General features: G+C 40.2%; 1 protein-coding gene across 3 annotated transcripts; it reads left to right on the top strand.

Annotated features, from left to right (window-relative positions):
• Nucleotides 1–1,615: 1,615 nt before the first annotated feature.
• esrp2 (epithelial splicing regulatory protein 2) lies at nt 1,616–23,364 on the top strand. 3 transcript variants are annotated; one of them, XM_006779883.3, is made up of 17 exons: nt 1,616–1,744; nt 1,923–2,075; nt 2,539–2,667; nt 9,208–9,321; nt 9,882–9,996; nt 10,500–10,595; nt 11,545–11,599; nt 12,122–12,232; nt 12,805–12,937; nt 13,208–13,250; nt 15,727–16,028; nt 16,618–16,851; nt 17,194–17,392; nt 19,539–19,743; nt 19,907–20,102; nt 21,121–21,221; nt 21,916–22,056. In XM_006779883.3, the coding sequence occupies exons 2-16, from the start codon at nt 1,944–1,946 to the stop codon at nt 21,205–21,207; spliced, it is 2,151 nt and encodes a 716-aa protein (XP_006779946.1). In that variant the 5' UTR covers nt 1,616–1,744; nt 1,923–1,943; the 3' UTR covers nt 21,208–21,221; nt 21,916–22,056. The 3 variants fall into 3 exon arrangements, with proteins under 3 accessions (XP_006779946.1, XP_035761843.1, XP_006779945.1); XM_035905950.2 differs by lacking the exon at nt 21,121–21,221 and having other exon boundaries at nt 12,125–12,232; nt 21,916–23,364; XM_006779882.3 differs by lacking the exon at nt 21,121–21,221 and having other exon boundaries at nt 21,916–23,364.

Here is a 23,364-nt window from a genome sequence, read left to right as displayed (position 1 = left end):
AAAAAATGTACACAGAAGTGTCAAAGGTTTTAGCGCTGGCTTTCTGGAAGGTCATCCACTTTACAGCCTATGATAAAAGTTATGCCAAAGCACATTATTTAGGAGGATATTTGGAGTGTGAATGTGACATGTTGTCTTTCTCAACTTTTTCACCAGTTACACCTGCTGAAGGGAGTTAGCTTGTGACTTTACTGTCCGAGTCAGTCTACATGCATAAGCATGCCCTCAGTATGATGCAATGAGGATAAATGTTCTTTGCTGTTGTGTTGAAATATCATTATATGTCTCAGATTTCAGCGTTTTCCAGAGTGTCCCTTAAGTAATCGGACTGGTTTGGCTGGAAATAGTGATTCGACATGAGAAAGGAGACACAAGGAATTACTCTTGAGATAGGGGAGATTTATTTTGAGTTAATGGACATGAAAAGGCAAAAAGCCTTGCATTCACTGCAGTTTGTTGGCCCATAGCAGGCAGAACAGGGAGTGTCAGTAGCAACAAAACTTTGGATTTCTGGGAACTGGGCCAAAGACTGGTGAAAACTTCACTGCTATTTTGAAGTACCATATTTTCTGGCGAAAAATACTTTCTATTGACAGGTACATGCAGCGTATAACAATACAGTGGGATTTTAGAGGGAAGAACAAAGATCACAAGCTGAAAATGTAAAGTACAGTGCTAATTCCACTGTTCTTTCTTGTGGTAGAAGTTCCAGGATGTGTCCTGTTGTTTTGTTCTTAATTTTTCCATTTGCCCTTTATTCATCCCTGCATTTACTACTACCGTTTACCTAAAACTACATTACAATTAAGATGCCTACAGAAGCAATAAATCTTTATTTTGCCTGAGGCAAATGCATGTTGTTCTGTACATAGATTTTTTTTTTCTGTTTACAGGTTTTCATTCTGGAAGTGAAATAACATTATCTGAAGACAAGGAAGCAAACAGTGAAATGATAAGTGTGAATTTGTGTGCAGAAACACTTTCATCGTATCAAAGTTCCACATTGGCATAAACATGTAGTGTCTGAACACCTTTTTAGAGAATAAACATGCTGGAGTATTTTCTGTCACCGTGCCCACTGAATTACGGCTGGAGCAAAAGTCCCCAACTAACTGTTCTTACCCTAGTTACTTTTGAGATCAAGTTTGACATGGGTTAAAGCAAATGTCTGGACAAGATGTGATCCAAATGGCACATCAGGCTCAACACCTGGCACATAAAGGGGTTGTTTTTAGATTATATTTTTTGCAAATTCAGGTAGCACAAAACTAATTTTAATGGAAATGCACAGAGTTTGTCCCGCAGTTCAGTTTCTCTTTAATGTACCTTTATGTGCGTGTATGATTCCGTTCACTTGTTTTCCACTATCACCGAGAGTCATCTGCAGGTTGCCCGGCGTGGACTGCACAGCGTACGTATAAACCTCATGGAGGTATATCGTCGCCCTGTTTTGTCTTCCACATACTTCCGGATTTAACAGCACCAATAAGCCAATGAGATCACAACACTCACCTCAGCGTCCCGCCCTCACCTTTGCGAACCAGCCAATAGACGACGCCCCCGGGGCTCTGCTCGAGCAAAGGCCCAGCCATACAGGTAACTCGGTGAAAAAAATAGTAAGGCGAGGAAGAAAAAAAACCTCCGGGCTTGCTATGGAGTTCGTGTGAAGGAAACACGGATTTCCACCCTTCTTTACCAGTTAAACCAGTATCTCTGGATAGAACACACTCAAGTACTGCAACAGGTAGAGTCTCTGACCGCAAAGTCTTCCGTGGCTCCTCTGAAAATAATCTCCCCCTTTTTTCTTTCTCTCTCCGTTTATCTCAATTGAGTTTCCAGCTCTTTTGTTCGCTCTTCTTATCACTTGGAAAAGGTGAACCCTCGTGTTATTTTTTTTATTTTAATCTTTGCTTTAATTGTAGTTTTTACCCTTGTGGTCCCTGATGGCTTCGCACAGTGATACTCTGGTGGTGTTCTTTGGGGCAACAGCTGGTGAAAATGGGGGTAAACTGGGTTCGGATGAGAGGGAAATAATTCTCTTGGTGTGGCAAATTGTGGATCTACATGAGAAAAAGGTACGGACCTTTCTGACCCCCTTCGTTCGTTGTACGGTTTCTTATGTATTCAGAGTGTTTGTGGCATAGTGTCTACCTGTAGAGTCTGACATTTAAATCAACATGGTGTGCTCTCTGAAACCGTGTGGAGCCCGCTTGTCTTGTTATGCTAGCTAACGCTACAACTGCCCGTCGTTAGCGCACCTTTTTAACAGGTGTGCGACCAAATTTGAAAAAAAAAAAAAGCAGACGAAAATGGGGGGCAAACACACCTTTTTGGTTTAATATGTCAGCTTCTCGATGTAAACGACGCTTTATTGACAATTGAGTGCTTTTTTTTTTGCGACTGCATTGTCAATTCTGTTTTGTTTGTTTTTAAACAATTCATTTCCTGTATGTGGGGGACCTTTAATTTGCTATAAGTTGCATATTTTTTGTCATCAAACTGTATTCCTACGCCATGAAACGCTAAATGCTTTCACAGGTCGGGAAGCTTCATAAATGTTTTGTCAAGCCGGACACCTTGGAGCTGACAGACCAGTGTAAAGAGGAGACTGGGCTGACTGTGGACGACATCGTCAAAGCTGAGCCACTGGACAAAGTTCTGCAACAGGTTAGTCTCACTGGTCTTTTCGGGCACATTGGGAAACTTGAAGTGATGCATACGGGTATGAAAACCACAGCAGCTGCTCATTTTGTGGGAAACCCAGAAGCTTATTAAACCCACAAAACTTTCTTCTGGCAGGTTTTTGCCTAGAGCGTGATGCGATATGACAAGCCTGACTGGGTATTAAGCTGTAAGCTAGAGTAAGGAGTGTCAAATTTCCCACATGATCTTTTTGTTTTTTAAAAGTGGTGTTCCACCTGGTTGAGATGTGTCATTGGTTTAGCCCTGACAGTGAAACTCTGCTGATGGCTTGCAGGAGCTCAAGAGCTATGATGGCAGAGCCTCAGGCGTCTGGAGATAAGGAGGAGTCGCAGGTCTAGTCTTGCCCTGGCCTCATGTATGCTGTAGACATCTGGAAAGCAGAGTGTTTACCTGGGACCGCACCTCTGTTTTAGGCAGCAGCACAGACAGGAGGGTGGAAGCTTTCAGGTTGTGGGCTTCATCTTTAGCACCTGGTTACAACACTTCTTTATAACCAAGATGTAATATTTCCTCCCTTGGTCCCCACTGTCTGGAGGTATATGTTGGCAAAAGTGCTCATGTTGCCAAACATGTTTTTTCCAACCACCCTTGAAAGGAGTGTGTATTTACACTGCATGCAGTATTCCTGCCCCTCCAGTAGTAGTACTTTAAAAACCTCTCATTATCACGGTGAAGCAATATGTTGGTGTTAATGTTTGTGCTGTTGTGGTCTGATTGCAGGTCTGTTTGGGTTTTACCGTTCTTGTTTTTATTGCTTATTTAATTCCTTCTGAAATTTTGAAGCAGTGATGCTCCTGGGATTATTATACCCAGCGTGTAACATTCCACAGTTTTCATTTGCATGCTGATGTACATTCAGGTCGCCCAAGACCTCAGCTTCAGCTACTCCAGCTTAGATTGTGTGCTGAACCTTCAAATATTAACCCAAGCAATCAGTTTGGTCTTTTCATACCTTTGTCTCACTGGTTGCGTTCTCTCTCTGCTCGTCACTCAGAGATAAGTGTTACCCTTGTTGATAGGGGGAAGAGAAGAAAACTGACATTTTTCCAGATATACAGTCTAGAAGCTGTTTGGCTCACGTTTAAAATTTAGAAGTGATGTCCTACTCCAACTTATAAGAATTGAGGGAAACGAGCAGTTGCCTTTTGTTTTCTTTTCCTTTTTTAAAGTGGTGGGCTTATGGTATTGACCTGTGTGGTCAGAGCACCCAAGGACATGTGCTGCATTTCTTTTGTGAAAGATTGATCAAGCTAGAGAAGCCTGGAGAGATTAGCAGGACTGTTTAAAACTTTGCTCCCATACATTTTGGTGCAATCTGCAAAACACTGTCAAAACTTCTATTTCTATCAGTCACTGTGTGTTAATTTTCCTACACAGAACAAACTGACATGTTTTGCATGATGCTTTACCATTGCATACCAAAAGCAGCACAGTAAAAAAAAAACACAGGATATACCGTACATCGTTCTATTTCAAGGTGTAGAATAGATATAAGCATATGTGGGCATTTTTCAACCCTATGTTTGCAGCTCAGCAAAATTATTTTAACCTCTATGTGGTTGGTGAGCTTTCAGTTTCCAGCAGTGCAGGTGCACTGGGTATAGAAACTTGTCACACTTGTCTTTTTTTCCTTCTTTTTTTTTTTTTTTTTTTTTTTTTGATACCAAACAAATGTACCAGGCTGCTGTCAGAACAGGTTTGTGTGGAACACGATAGTCCAAAAATATGTGTAGGTCACTGTAGCTGTAACACTTTTTACAGTATAGTTTGCATATCACACCTGCAGGCCACTCATGTTTTTCAGAATAAATTTGTATTTAGCTGTAACGAAGCTATTTCTGACTGTGAGGGTGTGGGTTTGTTCAGCTTGCAACACAACGTGTAGCGTGTTTATGAAAAATGTCATGTGATGTCAGACTGTATCTACATTACCGTGAAGCTGAAATATCACATTCGTATGCAGTCACGGCATATAGAAATGTTTCAACTGTTTCAGAAATGTATCCAGTAATCCAAGTTAATAACATTTGGTTCTCACTTACAAAGGCAGCCAAGTTGTGACATGCTTCTTATGATGAATCACACGAAAGAGTCTCGCACACAACCAGGATTTGAATATTTCAGCAAAAAGCCTTGTAAAGATGACAGATTTGTGTTAACACAAATAGTTATGCCAATCCATCATCACAGCTCTGTTACTTCTGCTGGGTGTGTCTAAATCAAACATGCCGTTAATTAGTATGTGAAAGGAAAATGTTTATTACAACAACTGCAGAAGGAAGATATTGAATATATTTGGATCCACTGCAGATCTTACAGTGAGTTTTCAGTCTTCACAGTGCAAGAACAAATAGAATTTATGCTTCTTATTATGTTATGCGCCCTCACGGCGTGCACTGATTTGGGAAGCCTGGTTTTGAACCCTTAAATTTTTGTTGGTGGCCATATTTGAACAAGACAATATAAAGCTAAGTTCAGCCAATACAAGCAAATTTGATTAGCAAGGCATTACATGTTGCAAATATAGGTACTATATTTGTGTGAAGTAACAGATTTTTATTATAATATTAACATTTCAGCCACCTATACTAGAGGCAAACTTCTACGACGGGCTTTACCGCACACAAAGCCTACTTGACATCTTAACTTCAGCAAAAATTGCATTAAAATGTTCCAAAAGGCAACAACACACAGAGTCAAGAAGTCAAGTTTTGTGACTCGATTTAGCTGAGGTGAGGCCGGTCACTGACAGTATTCACCTTTCAGACCAAGTGGTCATGCTGTTAATAATTAATGTTTTAACCATTTTACAAATTAAACAGGTGAGGTATATAAAAATTCAAGGGAAAGAGAAAACTGGCTGTAAAGTTTAAAATCAAATGTTTAAAGTTGGGCTTTATCTGTTTATTTATTCATTTCAAGTATTATTTCAGTTTTTCTATTTTATGTGTAATATGACAAAGTCTAAGCTGACAGGGGGAAGAAAATATAATAAAACGATGCAGCACAAATAGAAAAGCACAATGTGTTTCCAGCTGCTGCACCTGTAAGAAACAACAAAAGGAGGAAAAAAAACATACCTAGGACATAGAACACAAAAAATGGAAAGTTGGACATTTTAACAGAAGTTAAAGACACTGATTTGCCTTCAGTGCAAGCCTTAAGTGGCCATTTAGGGGAATTACACAAATTCGTGTGACGCTACTGGCTTGGCTTCATTTTCCAGCGAGCTGCCAAACAAATTGGGCTCTTGTAGCTAGTAGAGCTCATAGTAGGGTGATCACTTGTGAAGGAGGGCAAACTAGCTTTATAGTAACACATAAATTCTGATTACTGTTGTAAAACATTTCCCCTGTGATTTTTGGCCTATAGTTGCAAACAGTGTGAAGACCATGTCACGTGTTGAAAGTTTCCCAAAGATATCACTCTGACACTCCCAGCCGCTCTTATCAGGGGTTGTTTCAGTCACCACCACCTTACCTCACCTCTACATACAAACAGTCCAGCTACAGTAGAGCGCAAACTCTGATAGGACTATGTTCAAAGGCCACTTCCTCCCACTTATCCATGAAAAGTGCTTTCAGAGGAGAGTGAGACGCAAAGTTGCACCATTAATGTGCAAAATGATTATAGTTTACTAAAAGTAAACTTAAAAACTATTTGTTTTTTCACAAATAGTTTTTAAGCTTACTTTTAGCTGAAAAATTTAAAAAGTTGTTCAGAGCCTGAGAAGGTCTTTGAAGGTCATTCATTGAGACTTTGTATGTTCAGAAGTCTGAGTCACCAAAAGCAAACTCTAAAATTAAAAACTAAATTAAAAGCAAGCATTTGACTGAGCAAATGAAAACTCAAGAGAAATGAACAAAGCCATTCTGGAAACAAAAACTGAGCTCAAATTAAAAACAAAAAGTCAAAACAAAATAAAAATAAAAGCAATTAGAAATCGCAAAACGCGTGCAACTTTAAAAAATTTCATCAAACAAATATTTTGGTTCATTCAAACAAAGATAAATCTGCAGATTATAAAGGGACATCACCAAACAGCAACTGTGATATGGGTGATCACATCAGGACGGTAATGAACAGCCATTTTTGACAGGTTTGCTAGTGAGGAATAATGATCACCGAACTGGAGCGTGCTGCAGGCAGAATAAACACCAACAGTCCTGAGAAGAAAAAGACTTTAGCTAAATATTAAAATTAAAACCAGATTAATCTAGAAGCACTGGCCCTTTTTCAGTGGCCACTGAAAAAGGGCCTCTTGTCTGTGATATCGCTGTTTGATTAATTTTCTGTTCTTCGTGTTTGCTCTTTTGAAACGTGGATTTTGACACTGTGGAGAAAGAGAGGGTGTGTCTCTACATCCTCTATAGCTTTTCTCTCAGTAATCCTGCTTTAGACAAAAGCAAAGGTGGAGCTGCATGAATGGCTGTGAGCAAATATTAGTGCTGTTATCGCTGTACACATGAAATAGAAACTAATTTTAAGTCCATACATGTTGCACTAAGTTGATCTCTATAACGTTTTGTCTTTATCTTTTTTTAAAATAAGTATACATAAACTGAATCACTCACACACACCTGACTAGTAAGTAACTTGCAAAAATGATGCTTTGCATCTTTGAGGGAGTTCAGCGGTCGTGGATTTAAGTTGCATAACCGTCTTTTGCATTTGCAGCCTATTTTGAGTGTAATGATTAATGCATTGACTGAAGAGGGTTTTCATCTTGATGAACAATGAATAGTAGAGTTACTTTTCATGTGGTTTGCATATTACCTGTTAACCACTATCTTCAAAACAACTCTGGGAATGGTTACGTAAATTGTTTGTGTATTTTTTTGCTAATTAGGTTGTGTATTTGTTTCATTCATAGCTGAGCATGTGGTTTCATGTTGCAATGATTTGTTTATTAAAAACTCTTACATGTTTCTGTCCATCCATCCTAAAACCCCTCTAGTCTAACCCCGAAGCATTTCTTTCCTTGTTAGTAGATGCTGCCAAATAGCCCCCATATTTCTCCTTGACTTTTAAGGAGCAGGTCCCAACATGCTCTTGACTGTCTAAAGGTTTGTCATACAAACCCAGTGGCCACCAGAAACTAGTCAGTCAATGAGATCCAGGTGGTCTAACTGGTATGATTCAAAGATGATTTTGAGTGTTCTGGGTTTTCTTGACTGAGAAGATAAGAAATTACTTGTTTATTTGTTAATGCTATTCTCCAATATGTGTTCTGTTTTGCTTATGGTGATATTATCTGGAGCTACAGGTCCCTGAAAGTTGGTTGGAGTCTGTTTCAAGTTTGTCAAGTTTGCACATGAGTTAAAGCAGGGGTCCTGAGAAAACTTGACATTACGTTGACATTGTACCTATTTTGCAAGCTGCAAAGCGACAAACTGCTTTTAGAAAGGAGCCAAGCACTGCCTCTTTTTTCAGCTCTGACCTTTTATTTTTCCTCTAATTCACCAGCCAGCCTCTAGTCCCCAGTATATTCCAAAAACAGTATAAGAGTAAATGGATTTTCTCCTGTATTGAAACAAGATAAAGATGATCTTAAATCTTGGTCATGAAGGACAAATTAGTAAGGAAGAAGTTTATTTTTTCTTTCAGTTCTTTAAGTTTTCTTTCCAAATTATTTTCCACAAGTATCCTAACTTTAAGAAGCCTAATGCTACCAACAGCAGCTTGCTATAAATCAAATGCTGTGTCAACAATAAGTGAACGCCCAGCTTTATGAAGCAGCATGAAATGGTGGGAAGCCAAACAAAGTTTGTGAAACATTTAAATGGCTTTCTCATAATATGGTGGCCAAAACAGTATGAAAATGTGATGGAAAATTTGATTGCAAGTGATTTGTTTTTCTGTACAAGAGGTGTCCTTCATTGGCAGTTAACTGCTGCCAATACAGGTTGACAAAATACAAGGAAGGGGGCTCAATAAATGTTGTAGTTACAAATAAGCATGGCTATGTGGGAGGTGATGGTATTTGGGTGGCGAGGCCATCAGTGTTTATGCAAAGTGGAGACCAGCAGGTTTGACTTGTATGGGTTGGGATTTTAACTCGTCTGGCTGCTACTGTACAAAGAGAAAACTGTGGTGCTGGTGATCAGTGCTGTAATAATTCCTCCCCTTTGTCTGCTCCCTCCCTCACTGGGCAAACACTGAAACCTGTTAGACGAGCGTCGCTTGTAATGAGAAGGAGACAAATGTCAAACACAACACCACCTTCACTTTTCTGTCTTTACATCTCAAGTACACTAACAGATTCTCATTTGTACACCGTAGGTGACGCAAGCGGAATGATTTTAAGTCCCACTTTATTTTGGATTACTTCCCATTAGCTTTTCTTCTCTCTTGCTCTTTAAAATATACTTTTAGGCAATTTAAATATGGTGCCATTTCAATCACAGTTCTGCTTTTTTTTTTTTTTTTTTTTTTGTGAAGGATAAAAATACTCCAGTCAGTCTTAAAGTGTCCTTTCTCCTTCCTCTCTCTGTATCTGTGCAGTTCCAGCAGTCAGTGTCATCAGAAGTAAAATGCCTTGGCAGGACCACGTACACACTTTGTGTGGACAGTCCCCTTGTCATTCGTCAGGCCCTCCACCCAGAAGCTTCCAAAAAGGTGATTATTTCCCTCCATTGTTTTCATAAACTGGAGACGCATAGAGAATAACATATTTAAAAAAATATTATTATTATTATTATTATTATTTTTTTTTTTTTTTTTTTTTTTTTTTTTTTTTTTTTTTTTTTTTTTTTTTTTTTTTTAATATTTGAAACAAATCTTATGAATCATGACTCAATAGTAGAAAATACTGGCTTTGTAGAATCAATGTTTCATATGTTTGTTTTATATATATATTGTTGCTCTACCCATATTTCCACAACAATAAACAAACTAGATTTTTCCCTTTGATTACTTCAGTTCAGTTTTATTATAGTTTGTAATAAACTGGTATGCACTGATTTCGTATTACTAACTAATTATAGCCATTTGACTTACATTTACCTCCTATTCAGTAGCACAGTGTGATGCTAGTGTGCACATACCCTCTCCATCCAAATTCTCTCCTCTTCAGCTGCTTGTTTATTAGCATCCTGCTGTATCCAGTTTCCATATCAGATTTCCGAACCGTCATTTTGCTGCACTAAGTAACTTTCTTTTTGTTTGTTCCTATCCAGAATCTGGTCCTACCTGAATGTTTCTTTTCATTTGTGGATGTGAGAAAGGAGTTTCACAAATGCTGCCCAAATGCTGGCCCTGCGCAGAAGCTCGCACTCACCTCGATGTTGGAATGTATCCTTTGCTAGCCTGTCGTGGCTCAAGAGTTGGCGTCTTGTAATCGGAAGGTTGCCGGTTCGAGCCCTGGCTCGGACAGTCTCGGTCGCAAGACACTTCACCCGTTGCCTACTGGTGGTGGTCAGAGGGCCCGGTGGCGCCAGTGTCCGGCAGCCTCGCCTCTATCAGTGCACCCCAGGGCAGCTGTGGCTACAATGTAGCTTGCCATCACCAAGAATGTTTGTGTGTGTGAATGGGTTAATGAATGTAGTGTAAAGCGCTTTGGGCTCCTTAGGGACTAAGTAAAGCGCTATACAAATACAGGCCATTTATCATTTACCATGTCCACTGAAATAGGACATTTTATAATCCTAAACAATCCTGACAAATAACAGAGTCGTAATAACAGAGTGTTTATACTTTTCTGAAATACTATATAATAGTTTAGCAAGTAAAAGGTAGTAAAATATCAACATGTAGTCAGAATAAAAACTGGGATGCGGCCTTAACTCTGTGTGTAGATGTTGGTCTCCCTGCTGTGTCAGAGGAGTCGATAGGGGTGAGGGAGGTGAGGAGCATGGTGCAGCTGACGCTCTGCATACTGGCTGAGCCCCACAGTAAGTAATGACAGGCCTTCTATCTCAAGTAACCTCACACTGAACAAGATGCTTAATACCTAGTAGCTGACACTAAATTAGGCACAGAAAGAAGACAAACTGACCTATAGGAAGAGCAGTGAAGTGATCAAGGAGATCGTACTTTGTGTTAACACACTATGACTACCTTTGATATAATCAGAACTGTGTCTTTGCATTAGCCCACAACAGGAAGAATATGGAAACTGGAAGCCCTCATGTTTAAACAACAAACATTTAACCATGTTAATGTACATAGTGGAATTTTGTCATTTAATTTCTAACACTGAAATTACACACTAGCTAAATAGTCAAAGGAGAATGCTGCAGTTCATCCTTTTTTTCTTCACATGGTTACTGATTTTATCCACGTGAACATACAGGTTCATATTCATACGATCACATGTTCAAAAAATACAAATGGCCATACTGACTGAAGAAAAATAACTTTAAATGCAGAAATAATCGCGTCATCTGAGCTAAAGATGTTATGACGAGTGAGCCTCTGTTCTTTTCTTTGAATTATCCCAACTACTAAACATACACCACACACGGGGAAGAAAGTAAAAGAGTGACTGTGATAGTTGGTTAATGATTAAACCGTGCCTTGATTATATTATTTCTATTTAAGGAACAAGTACTACTATTTTTTTTTTTATTGTAACCCACTGTCAAAATGCGTGTTACAAAGTAGCACTTGTTTGTAAAAAGTTTTGTACATACAAGTAAAGTGAGGCAACATATGTAACAATGAAAACATGTCAAACTGAGCCAGAGCGCTCCGACTCTATCACTGTAATCACAGCCAAGTGTGTTTCTGGGTATTACAAGTTTGTGTTGTGCTCCTCTCTACATGAGAGGGAGCATTGGACGTGCGTAAGCCAAAAACACATCCCATAATATAATGCTGTTTTGCTTTTGCTTTTTTTAGATCACAAATTCTCCTGTGTTGAAACAGTGAACTACAAGTTTGACTCAGGCACATGGTATGTATCGACCTTCAACACAAATATTATCTCAGTCCATCTCTGTGTAGTTTCTTGCCACACCTGTTAGGCAGCAGTGCTGTTTAGTCTGACAACCCCCCTCGACCACATTCGGGTCTCAGACCTCTCCGGCTCTTAGCATTGATTACAGCAACAAGGAAACCACAAGTGTGTTATTAAAGCTGTCCAACTTTGCCATCAAGTGCTTACCAGGATATCTTATAGCAGAGCACCAAATCCTGCTGTTCTCAGAAAACCAAAAGCCTCTCACCTCGACAACCTTCTGACATTTAATCATGGGAGTGTGTTACTGTGTTTAGCACTTACTCTGAGTGGCCTCTTGTCTACTCGATCTGTTTAAACGCAACAAGAATCAAGGTTTTTCTGTTTGTTTTCCCTAAATCCCAGTCATTTCCAACAAGGCTTTGAATATTCTGCCTGGATTATTTTATATATATATAAATAAATTATTAATAGTTTTATTTGTTTATTTAAAATTTCCCCACATGGTGTTTGGTGCAGCAGTAAGACTGAGCCAGTGGACAGTGAGACTGTGATCAGAGCACGAGGGCTTCCATGGCAGTCCTCAGACCAAGACATTGCTCGCTTCTTTAAAGGCCTCAACATCGCCAAGTACGTTGGATTTTGTGCTCATCTATCAAAATGTCTTTTGAGCTTTTAACATGTTAGTCACAGAATTTGTCAACGTTTGCAGTTAGGGTATCTTTATTCTGTTACTCTTTCCTTTAACGTACTTTTCAGATTATGAAATGCTTTTAAAGCCCAATGGAAACCTGACCTTGTTGAAACAATTGCTGTGTCCAAGTACAGCCTAATCTTTGCTAGTCATCTTTTTAACATCCACTGCTACACTGTTAAAAATGATTTCTAGAAAAATTTCTGTTATTATGCTTTTTCTGTCTGAGAGTCTGACATGCTATGCCTTCACAATATACTGGCAGCAGCCAATCTGTTCACACAGAGATAAAAGACTGGAGGCATAACAGATGTTATATTAACTGCCAGATTACAAAATGCTAGTTTTGCTGAATTAATGACTTAGTCAGGCTTTGTTAGAGTTTTTGATGGCGATGACATGACAGTCACGGTGGTAGAAATTTAAGATGGAGAAGATTTTGTTTGAGAACCCAGCAGATATAGGTAATTGTCCCTTGCATTCATTTATCGGTGCCCTTGTGTTTCAGGGGTGGTGTGGCGCTGTGTCTTAATGCTCAGGGCAGGAGGAATGGCGAGGCCTTAGTTCGCTTCATCAACTCTGAACACCGAGACCTGGCATTGGAGCGCCACAAACACCACATGGGCAGCCGCTACATTGAGGTGAGGTTCTCTCAGTTTAGTTGTGGCTCCATGGCGTAGTTTTTTTTTTGGGGGGGGGGATTTAAAAAAAAATCTGCTTTTGATGTCATTAAGAAGTCGAGCTGAATGTGAGATTTAATCAAATTAATACCATCAGTTTTATGAAGGAGTTTTGTGACGTGATTTTTCTTCTTTCCTTGCGTAAAAGTTGGGTGTTTGACGTGCCTATTGAATTTTTGCCTGAAATCGTAGTCACATATTCATATTAAGTTTTCATCTTGTGTTTTTCAGGTCTACAAGGCCACAGGGGAGGAATTCCTCAAGATTGCTGGAGGTCAGATTTCAGGGGGTTTTTTTCTTTCTTTTTCTCCTCTCACCTGACCATGATTACATGGTCATACTGAAAGACTTTCTCAGTGTGAGGTAGCATTTTGTTTCATGGCTTTCCTGCACTTTTGAAAAAAGAAAAAAAAACCCTCTCGCATCTGTAAAAGTTCACCACTTTGCTCTCTTAAAAGAAGGGATCTCCTCTGTGCTCTAACTCTCCTGTTACCTGTGTGTTTGCCTCATCCCAGTGGCTCCCTTATCTCAGACTAATGAAAGGCGCTTTGTGAGGTGTATCCCCCACAGCCCCCATCCCTTGCTAATCTCCCCTTTCCTAGGCCAACCCCTCTGAGGCTACTTGGAAAGAAATTTTATTCTGGGCTAACAGCAGTTCACCTGTTCTGTTCAGTTTAGCCTCCGGCTCCATTCCCCCTGAGGGAAAGAGGGCTGTCGCCCAGTAAAAGGACCAACTCGGTGCTAACACAAAAGGGGTGTGAAGAGACAAAGGCATGGCCTGGGGCCTGAGAGGAAGCCAGTAGTAACACAAGGGTAGAGATAGCAGTCAAAAGAAGCACAGCCGCTTGCAGCAGAGAACTTACACTGGCTGCTTGTTAGACCCTGGACTTTAGTCAGTGGGTTAAGAATCAATACATATCGATAGCACAGTGAACTTTAAGCAAACAGTGGAGAAGCAGACACAATGCATGATAAATTAAAGCAGTAAACATGTAAACAGATGTGTAGATTAGATTGTTTCATTGTTTTGGATGTAAAGCTTGAAATTGAAAGATCTAACATGTTTCCATCCTCTGCAAAAATACCTTTAGGCTGTCAATCTGAGTTTACTGAGTGAAGGTAGAAGAAACAGGGTCAATAAAGAAGAAATATTAAAGCCATTGAACCAAAAATTATATTAACCTGATCACATATCATATAAAATTAATATCTGGAGATGAGTCATGTAAATTCTTGATCTGATTAGTTGTGAAGTTTCTTTTTTTTCTATGTACTTTTGTACTTTGTGCATTTGTTACTGCACATTTTATAAATCTTATTGTTATAATGTAATGCATAATGCAATTAAACATACATTCTGCATTATGCCAGAGGAAATTATTTGCAAATTTTATAATTGACTTTGTGGTGGAACAAGACCATTTGTGTCTGTAAACCTTCTCTTTAAAGGCTGATCCAAGTAAATATAGCCTCTTTTTGCTATTTTTGTCTCACACCCAAACTGATCTTGCCCTGAAGCTCACTATATGAGGGACACAATTTACAGAAACTGTAAACCAAAGAGAAAAATTTAACTTGGTTAAGTTACATGTGCCTGTGGTCAACGCTGGTCAAAAGTGTCAGGCTGAGCAGCCTCCTTAACAATTAACTTCATTTAATAAGATGTATGTAATTGTAACCTCATCTGTTTATCTTGAACAATCTTTTATTAACCAGTATCACAGTTTCAAGCAGCTTACGAGTTGTTCCTTAATATTTGCTGTTTTCTCCACTTTAAAATTAGATTTAAATTCTCAACACTAAATGGGTGACCATAAAATTTAAGACACACATTCATATCCCACTTACAATAAAATGTGACAGCTTAAGTCTCTTTAGAAGTCACTTTACAAATTATACATTACACATTAAATGGCTGCAAAATACAGGCATTTCTAGCATTTCTTTCAGCTTCATTTCTCTTAGCCAAGCTTGCCCCAAAGGTTTACATGTCAAACCCTGATTCCATACTAATTTATTGTGCATTAAATTGCACAGTCTGTCTTTGAGCACAGCACTGATCTGTGCTTTGTCTGTACACCACACATGCAGAAACGAACTGCGTGCTGCATTACTTGTGTGCCTTTTCTACCGCAGCTTGTATTTTTGTTTATAGTTTAGAATTTAATGGATTGCAGGAAATGATACATTTCATTTCATCTAGAAATGTTGAAATTTTATAATTTGTGGGTGATAACATAAAATACCTTGATTTTTCAGATATTTAATATTGTAGACTAGCTGACATAATGGCATCTATAGGTCACTTAGTTAGTTGATCCACCACTTTGTTTTAGGCTGAGCTGAAATATGATGGCTTGCATTTCATGCTTCATGTTTGTTAAATCCTCAGTTTTCAGCTTTTCTTTGTGTCACTGGAATTGAATGATTGTCCCGACAGCAATTCAAAAACTTCATTAAATATATGGATCTATACAACCAGAGGAATCACAGTCACACTTCCTGTCCCTTGGTTGCATTGTTACTGAGTCAAAAGTCTGATTTATGACTCAGCTTTGTTGTTCCTAACTTGTGGACTGATAAACTATGACAAATGCAAATACTCCATATAACAAGATTTACTTTCAGGGTGGCTGTTAAAAGTAACTTAGTCAGCAGAGAGTGAATAGGACTTTTTGAGAATTAAAAAGTGATTTTTGGAGGTCCTATGGTGCAGCGAGCTTGATCCTTTCTGTCCTCTGTGACTCTAGGTACATCTAATGAGGTGGCCCAGTTCCTGTCCAAGGAGAATCAAGTGATTATCCGTATGCGGGGATTACCATTCACTGCCACACCACAGGACGTGTTGGCTTTCCTTGGTCCTGAGAGCCCAGTTACAGATGGCACCGAGGGTCTCCTGTTTGTTAAGTACCCAGATGGGCGACCCACTGGTGACGCCTTTGTGCTCTTTTCCTGTGAAGAGTATGCCCAGAATGCGCTGAAGAAACACAAACAGATCCTCGGGAAGCGTTATATTGAGCTGTTTCGGAGCACTGCAGCAGAGGTGCAACAGGTACATTCTTCCAGTTGTGTGGCCTGAAAGTTTTTCTAGCTGTAGTTTTTGATGTAACAAAAAGACAACATATAACTGTTTGCACTTAGATACTCGTTGTAATGCAAGAAAAACAACATGTGCTATTCAAAAAAAGAAGAAGAAAGTTTCCCGTGCAAGATACTTATTAGATGGGTTTGTGTTGTGTAATACACTTTCAATTGATTCTTTAGTGCTCTCAGAATAGCCTAAGAAAGTCGTTTTTGTGCAAGTGTGAGAGAGAGTGATGACAGTCACCATGGCCTGAGGTCCACAGCAGCTGTTTCCTCGGGTTTCCAAATAAATAGTGTTATGGCAACATAGAGAAGTGAGAAAACATAGTATCCAGAGTGCGAGGTATTAATAAATCAGACAATACTGGAGTTTGTGCAATACTATAGATGACAAAATCATTTGTGCAAAGTGTGTGTATTTTTTTTTTTTTTTAGTCACCATGACACTCTGTTATTTTATATGTATTTGTTGTACATTTTTTATTGCTTTTTTTATTGCTTCTTGCATATGCAGTCAAGATTCATTTATTTATTTTGTATGTGTCTGTGCTTTCCAGGTTCTGAACCGCTACATGTCCACACCTCTGATCTCCACATTGCCCCCTTCGCCAATCATGCCTGTCCCAGTCCTCACAACACCTCAGTTCCTTCCAGCAGCCAGCAGCACTCGCGACTGCGTACGCCTCCGTGGTCTGCCCTACACTGCTGGCATTGAAGATATCCTGGAGTTCATGGGAGAGCACACTGTTGACATCAAACCCCACGGAGTCCACATGGTCCTCAACCAACAGGTCAGCCTATTGGAAAGTCATGGGCCCAGGCATACTTGAAATATTAAAGCTCAATATCTTAATACTATCTTTAAAAATAACAGCCATACAGCATTTTCACTTACATCTTCATCGCAAATCTCTAAAAATGAGAAAAAGTTTTTTAAGTCTCTTAGGAAAATGTTACCAAAATAAAACTAAGTTAAAAAAAAAAAAAAAAAGCTTGGGGGGGGCAATATTTGCAAGTCCAGAACAGCTCGATGTACTGTTAAAATTATTTTCCCCACAGATTTACTTCACACAAACACAAACACACATTCATTCAGTCATTTGTTAATTGGATTTCTACCCCTGTCTGTGCAGGGACGGCCCTCTGGTGATGCCTTCATCCAGATGAAGTCACCTGACAAGGCATTTATGGTAGCCCAAAAGTGCCATAAAAAGACAATGAAGGACCGGTATGTGGAGGTCTTCCAGTGCTCCACAGAGGAAATGAGCATTGTCCTGATGGGAGGAACTCTGAACCGCAGCGGGCTCTCCCCACCCCCCTGCAAGCTTCCCTGTAAGTCAAAAACACCAAATAAGGTCCACATAAGCAAGAGTTGCAGTAACATTTGAATGATGATGATGATAACAATAATAATAACAATATCTGAAAACCATGCTACCATGTTGGAAATTCTGCTTAATCTTTTCTGGTTCCAGCACTTCTCCACCAGATTAAAACATGCCAACACTGAATAGAAAGGCCAGTCTTGTACAAGGGTAAAAGCCTCCCTAAGAATGAGCTGTAATAACACTGAATCCCCCCCACAATAACACTGAATTTCATCATCTTTAAGTCACACTTTATCAACATCTTAGCTTCAGCTGTACTTTGTGTTTAGTGGTGAGCATGTTAAATAGTGGTTAGTGAAAAGGTGCCTGTATTTGTGTTCAATCAGACTCTTGACCTCTGTAAACAAAACAAAGCCATAGGTCATATTCAAATGAAAGGTGAGGCCAGTGTGCAAGTGCCTTAAATCTGCATTCTTTTTAATGGGCAGCATAGGCGGAGTCCTCCAACTGCAAAAAGGTGCCCGGTTGTATAGAAGTCTATGGATAAACAGAGCTCATTTCCTTTGCTACACACTTTCCTGATTCCTTTATAGACTCTGTTGCTAGTTTCAGGTCATAAACCACAAGGTTCATTTTGAAAATTATAGACATTATTAGTCATAAATGAGGACTTTCAGAGTATGGCTAACAACTTGTCAATCACAGGTCATTCATGCGAAGTCTTCGACAGTGTTGGTTGTAGTTCGTTCGTTCGTTCCAAAGCAAGTCTTCATTGTAGTCACCTTACATTTTTCAGTAAGGTACTGCACTAAATTCAACACTCACATTACAGTTACAGTTATGCTGCTACTTGCATTACAAAGGTTCTTAAGTTATCGGGACACAAGCTTATATACAGCAACAACAGTTCTTTGCAAGCATCTGCACAGACAACACCAGAACCCAGTGCTTTACAACACTGCATCTGACACTTTACATTGTGTTTGGTAATGTAAGGATGGATGTAGCTCCTTGTCTTTGGAAACCCATTCCACGAAGCTCTCTACACACTACACTTCTGCTGGCCACATGACGATTGGAGGTAGCGACTGACACTGCAGAAAGTTGGTGACCTCTGCTCACTATGAGCCTCACCATCCGCTGACCCGTCTTTGATTTTACATGGCCTACCGCTTCTTGGCTCAGCGGCTGTCGTTCCCAGTCACTTCCACTTTAACAGTTGACTTTGGAATATTTAGTAGTGTTGAAATTTCCCAGCTGGACTTGTTGCACAGGTAGCATCCCATCACGGTACCATGCTGGAATTCACTGATATAATGTAGCTGCTACTAGAGGGTTAATTTAAGAGGAAGACAGCAACATTTTTTTATTTATTTTTTTTAAATTATCAAATGTTGACACTTTGTGTTAAATTTGCTAAATACCTACTTAATAAAGGTAGTTTTTCTTTTTCACCTATATCCTAACTAGAATTAAGAATTGGGGTAATCTCTTTTTGAACATAATTTTACTCAAAACTGACCCCAAAAATGCTAAATCTGCCAGAAGATCAGCAGCGCTGGTACCATGTTGCCTGACTAACACTGGAACTGCCCACAGCTTCGCACACGTAGTGGCTGTTTGTCTGTAAATAGATCTGTGCCGTCATTTGTGCGTGTTTACACTGCACCATGAAGGACACTGCGAGCTACGTAAATAAATTCTGATGGGTCTTTAGGGGGCTTTCAAGTCTTTTTTTCTGGCCTAGATCTTATTTTTATAGTTATAGTTTTAGTTTTTAGTTTTATAGTTGGGTTATAATCAGTGCATCCCTACATGTTTGACTACCTTAAAGGTGCAGTGTGTGAAATGCTCTACTCAAAAAGGCCATTGTTGTTTCCTTTTTGTGTGCAGCAGCTGCTCTACATTTGTTTCTTAGTCTGATTTATTTTACCTTTCAGAGCCGTTTGAACGCTGACATCTAACACAATTTTGCAGTCCTAAGTTTGTCAACCGTAGGAATGTGTTGTGACATGTTTATGACAGCTTCTGCAGTTTATCCAGAGACAGTCATGCAGCGTGCTCAGTTGATTCATATACTTCACAGCACTTTACTTGTGGCAGGACTGTACACACACCTTACACATGCATACCTCTGTCTCGTTCTGTAGGCCTGTCTCCCCCCACTGCCTATGCTGCATTCCCCACTCCACCTGCCATTCTCTCTGAAGCTGCCCTCTACCAGCCTCCCCTGCTTGCCGCTCCCAGACCTCCTCAGACCACCGCACACAGCCCTGCTCACACTCTGGCGTACTACCCCCCTCAGCCACATCTCTATATGAACATGAACATGAACTACACTGCTTATTACCCCAGGTAAGTACATTGTGATCTAAAGCACATGTCGAATGTGACAAACTGATAAAGGTCAAAGGTTAAACTGCAGCATCACAGGCTGGCAGAAGAATACAACTGTGAGGTGGCAATTTTAGTATTCATCGTAACTTTGCTTTTCCACTTATTCCCATTTGCTCTCCAGCCCTCCAGTGTCTCCCTCCACAGTTGGCTACTTTGCAGCTTCACCCGCAGTGGCAGCAGCAGTTGCAGCTCAGCCCCACCATGCTGCAGCTGCCGCCTCTCCTGTACTACCCCAGCATGGTGCCCTGGTCAGGATGCAGGGTCTGCCCTACAATACTGGAGTCAAGGACATCCTCAGCTTTTTCCAGGGATACCAGGTCAGTACATGGAACTCTGAAATGAATGTTTTAATTCACAGGAAATGTGGAGCCAGATACTTGAAAAGCTTTCTGTCTTGTATTTGGATGTATCAGATGTATAAATGAATTTTAGCTGTAGCCAAGCTTTTGAGATGACGCCTTGAATAGTGACAGGATAATTGTTGTCAGTTTCTTGCAATGATTTGGTAGTTACTCTTCCCACAGTGGGGGAGTGCCACATGAAAGTTTCTAACTGTTGAACCACTCGGCACATTTACTTTGTTTTTATTGCAAAATTACACTATAGTACTACTCAATTAAAGGGACATGTATGCACTTGTGCTCTTCCCCCTCCTGTTTGCTTCCCGTGTCTAATGCTGCCAGTCCAAGTTAGGTGGAGTCCCCTGAAGCAGGTATGAACACTGATAGGTGTGGCATCAGACATTTCCCAAGATGGGGAGGGAGAGGGGTGGGGCCTGAGGTGTCATAGGGTGGTGGTTGTTGCTGCTGTTGTTATTGGCGCAAAGATCTGCCGTCTGCTTTTGGTCTTCACGGTTCATCTGTTTTATAAATCTGTGCAAATATCAGGTTCAGAAAAATAAACTGTTTTGAGTTGCACACTCAAGATTGTTGGAAGTAGCAGAGGTGTGTGTGTGTCTGACTGTTGGCTGAACCATTGCAATTGTATCCCTGTTGGAGTGTGTTTTTCTGGCTACAATAGCTAGTCTCACACTGGTCCTGGGTGAGAAAACTATTCCCATACCAACACTGGTATCCTTTACCACACACTCCCCTCACTAAACACTCTGTAGTGTAAAATGACACCTACTCAGAGGTGTGTGTGTGTGTGTGTGTGTGTGTGTGTGTGTGTGTGTGTGTGTGTGTGTGTGTGTGTGTGTGTGTGTGTGTGTGTGTGTGTGTGTGTGTGGTTTTTCCTCCTTCAAATAACATGTAACATATTTTCCCCAAAACTGTGTACTGCCATGTGGAGGGCTCCCACCCTGACTGTGTGTCCGTCATTATGCTGTATCTGTAGTACGCCCCTGACGAGTACAGCGGCGTGGTTCAGATGAGCGAACAGGCCAGGAGTCTGATTCAGCCCAAAGAATGGCTCTGTCTTTAGGGACTCGCCCCAAGGTAAGAAGAGCCTCCGGACTAGAGAAGCGGAGTGGAGGGAGAGTGCATGTCCTAGACTTGACTAACATCTTACTGTTTTGGCCGTCGCACGACATCAGATAGAAATCCCTACTAGCTTTAAAATTGTCAGCAAGTACTTCTAAGACAGTATTTAGACTTTGAATCACTGATGTATAAATTGCAGTAGGAACTGATCATGATTCTGCACTGTCAAGTGATCCAGCCTATTTCATGATGTCAATCATTACTTTTGGCTGTATTCACAAAAGAAAATGTTATGACTGTCTCCCTTTGTAATGCTGTGACATGTGATTGATAAAAGGCTTCATGGATTGTTGCTGCTGTCACTGCTGTTGTGATCAGTGGATTGATACATACCTGCATGCCTGAAGGAATGCAAGCTCTTTTGTTGCATTGAGCGGATTTTGGTGCAGGATCCGAATGCATGCAAACTAACCAATGATTGTGTTGCATCTAAACATGCCTTGTGGGTTTCAGGTCTCTGAGAACAGCATGTGCTCTGCTTCTCTCTTCAAACTTTTTGTTGCTTTCTGACTGGACCGGTTTGATGAGATGGTCTTTTCCCAGTGCATTATTCCTCCTCTGCTTTGTGGGCTCCCCCTGGTGTTTTCATGCTCCAGTTACATTAAAAATACACTTACTGACTTCATCACTTTTTTTTTTTTTCCTGCAGCTTCAGCCAGACGCCGTTCTCATCTTGTATAACTTCAGTGGGCAATGCAGCGGCGAGGCCTTGATCACATTCCCCAGTGAGGAGATCGCCAGGCGGGCTGTAGCCGAGCGCTCCAACCACCCCTTCTATGGGCAGCAGGTCCACTTGGCCTTCTGTAACTGACCACTAGCCCTCCATCTCCTTCCACCTCGCTCAATTTAGCATCCCACCGAAGAGCACTCTCCTGCAAACACCTCTTCAACCTCCGGTTATTCCGATACTCTGTCAAACAGCTATTGCTCCTCTCATTTTTCCACGATCTGCTTTTCACACCTGACACTACTGGTCCTGGCACTCCTGAAGCTGCTGTTGGAATTTGAGCATCTACTTACGCTCAGATTTTCAGGTTCATGTCACTTTGTGGATGTCATGTATAGCATTTCTATGTGTTTGCACCAACTGTAATAGCTGGTTGTGGAGAAGAGAGAGTAAGGAGTGTGGACAGATCATATCAGTGTCTCTACAAACCTAAATGTGGATGATTATTTAAATACACACTGCATGTGTTCCCCATAAAACTGTACAGATGTTCATCCTGGAATGCTTGAGGCTGTAAAAAAACAAAATACAAAAACAACCAACTTCTACACACAGTCATTTATGTATATTTCTAAATTTTCACTTTGCAGCAGTGTGGGATTTCCTGTGTGTTCGCCCTGTGCAAGCACAGCTGCGTGCATGTGTAGGCTTTTGTTTATTATCTGGTGGCCTGCAGCAGTGTATTTGTAACACTGAAAAGAGAAAAAGCCATAAAGTGTGACTTAGACTACTGAAAGAGAGTATAACTGTACACTTGTACTTGTAAACTGTCATGAATTAATTTGACATAACTTTGAGCTTCAGGGACTACTAGTTTATACACAGCTGTGCAAGAGGAGCAACTAATGCACAACTTCTGTTTTCTATAAAAAAAAAAAACATTTATGTACAACATACTGTCATCCTATTTAGACTTTTTCCAAGCACTACAGATTTCTTTTTGCTTCAGTCAGAGACTTGAAGAACTGAGTGTCTTTAACAGAGTAGCACAAGAAAATAATTATATTTTTATTAATGTCATTTCTTTACAAAAACTAAGATTTTGTTATCAAATGAACATGTGTTTCCTAAAGTTGTTTATAATTAGCTACTGTATGTCTTTTGTTCTTGTCTCCAGAATATTTATGTCTGTCTGTAGCATGCTTTAATTCCTACCAGAGTACTGTGTAAAGCTGCATGAGTTTTTCCTGTGGCAGGCCCTCTGACAGCTCACTTAGTTTTTCACCTTTACTGCGCCTACATCACCCAGAGTGCAATACTGGCCCAAAAGAGGCTAGGTCAACCTCTGGTGGCAGAGGAGATATTTCTTTTTGTAGCAAGTTTGAGACTTGCCTGAATTTAGATCTATGTATAGACTGTAAAGAATAAAAA

This window comes from Neolamprologus brichardi, chromosome 1 (assembly GCF_056152115.1).
Source record: "Neolamprologus brichardi isolate AB-2024 chromosome 1, ASM5615211v1, whole genome shotgun sequence".
In the NCBI taxonomy this organism is placed as follows: domain Eukaryota; kingdom Metazoa; phylum Chordata; class Actinopteri; order Cichliformes; family Cichlidae; genus Neolamprologus; species Neolamprologus brichardi.
This window is presented reverse-complemented; position numbering and strand designations above follow the sequence as displayed.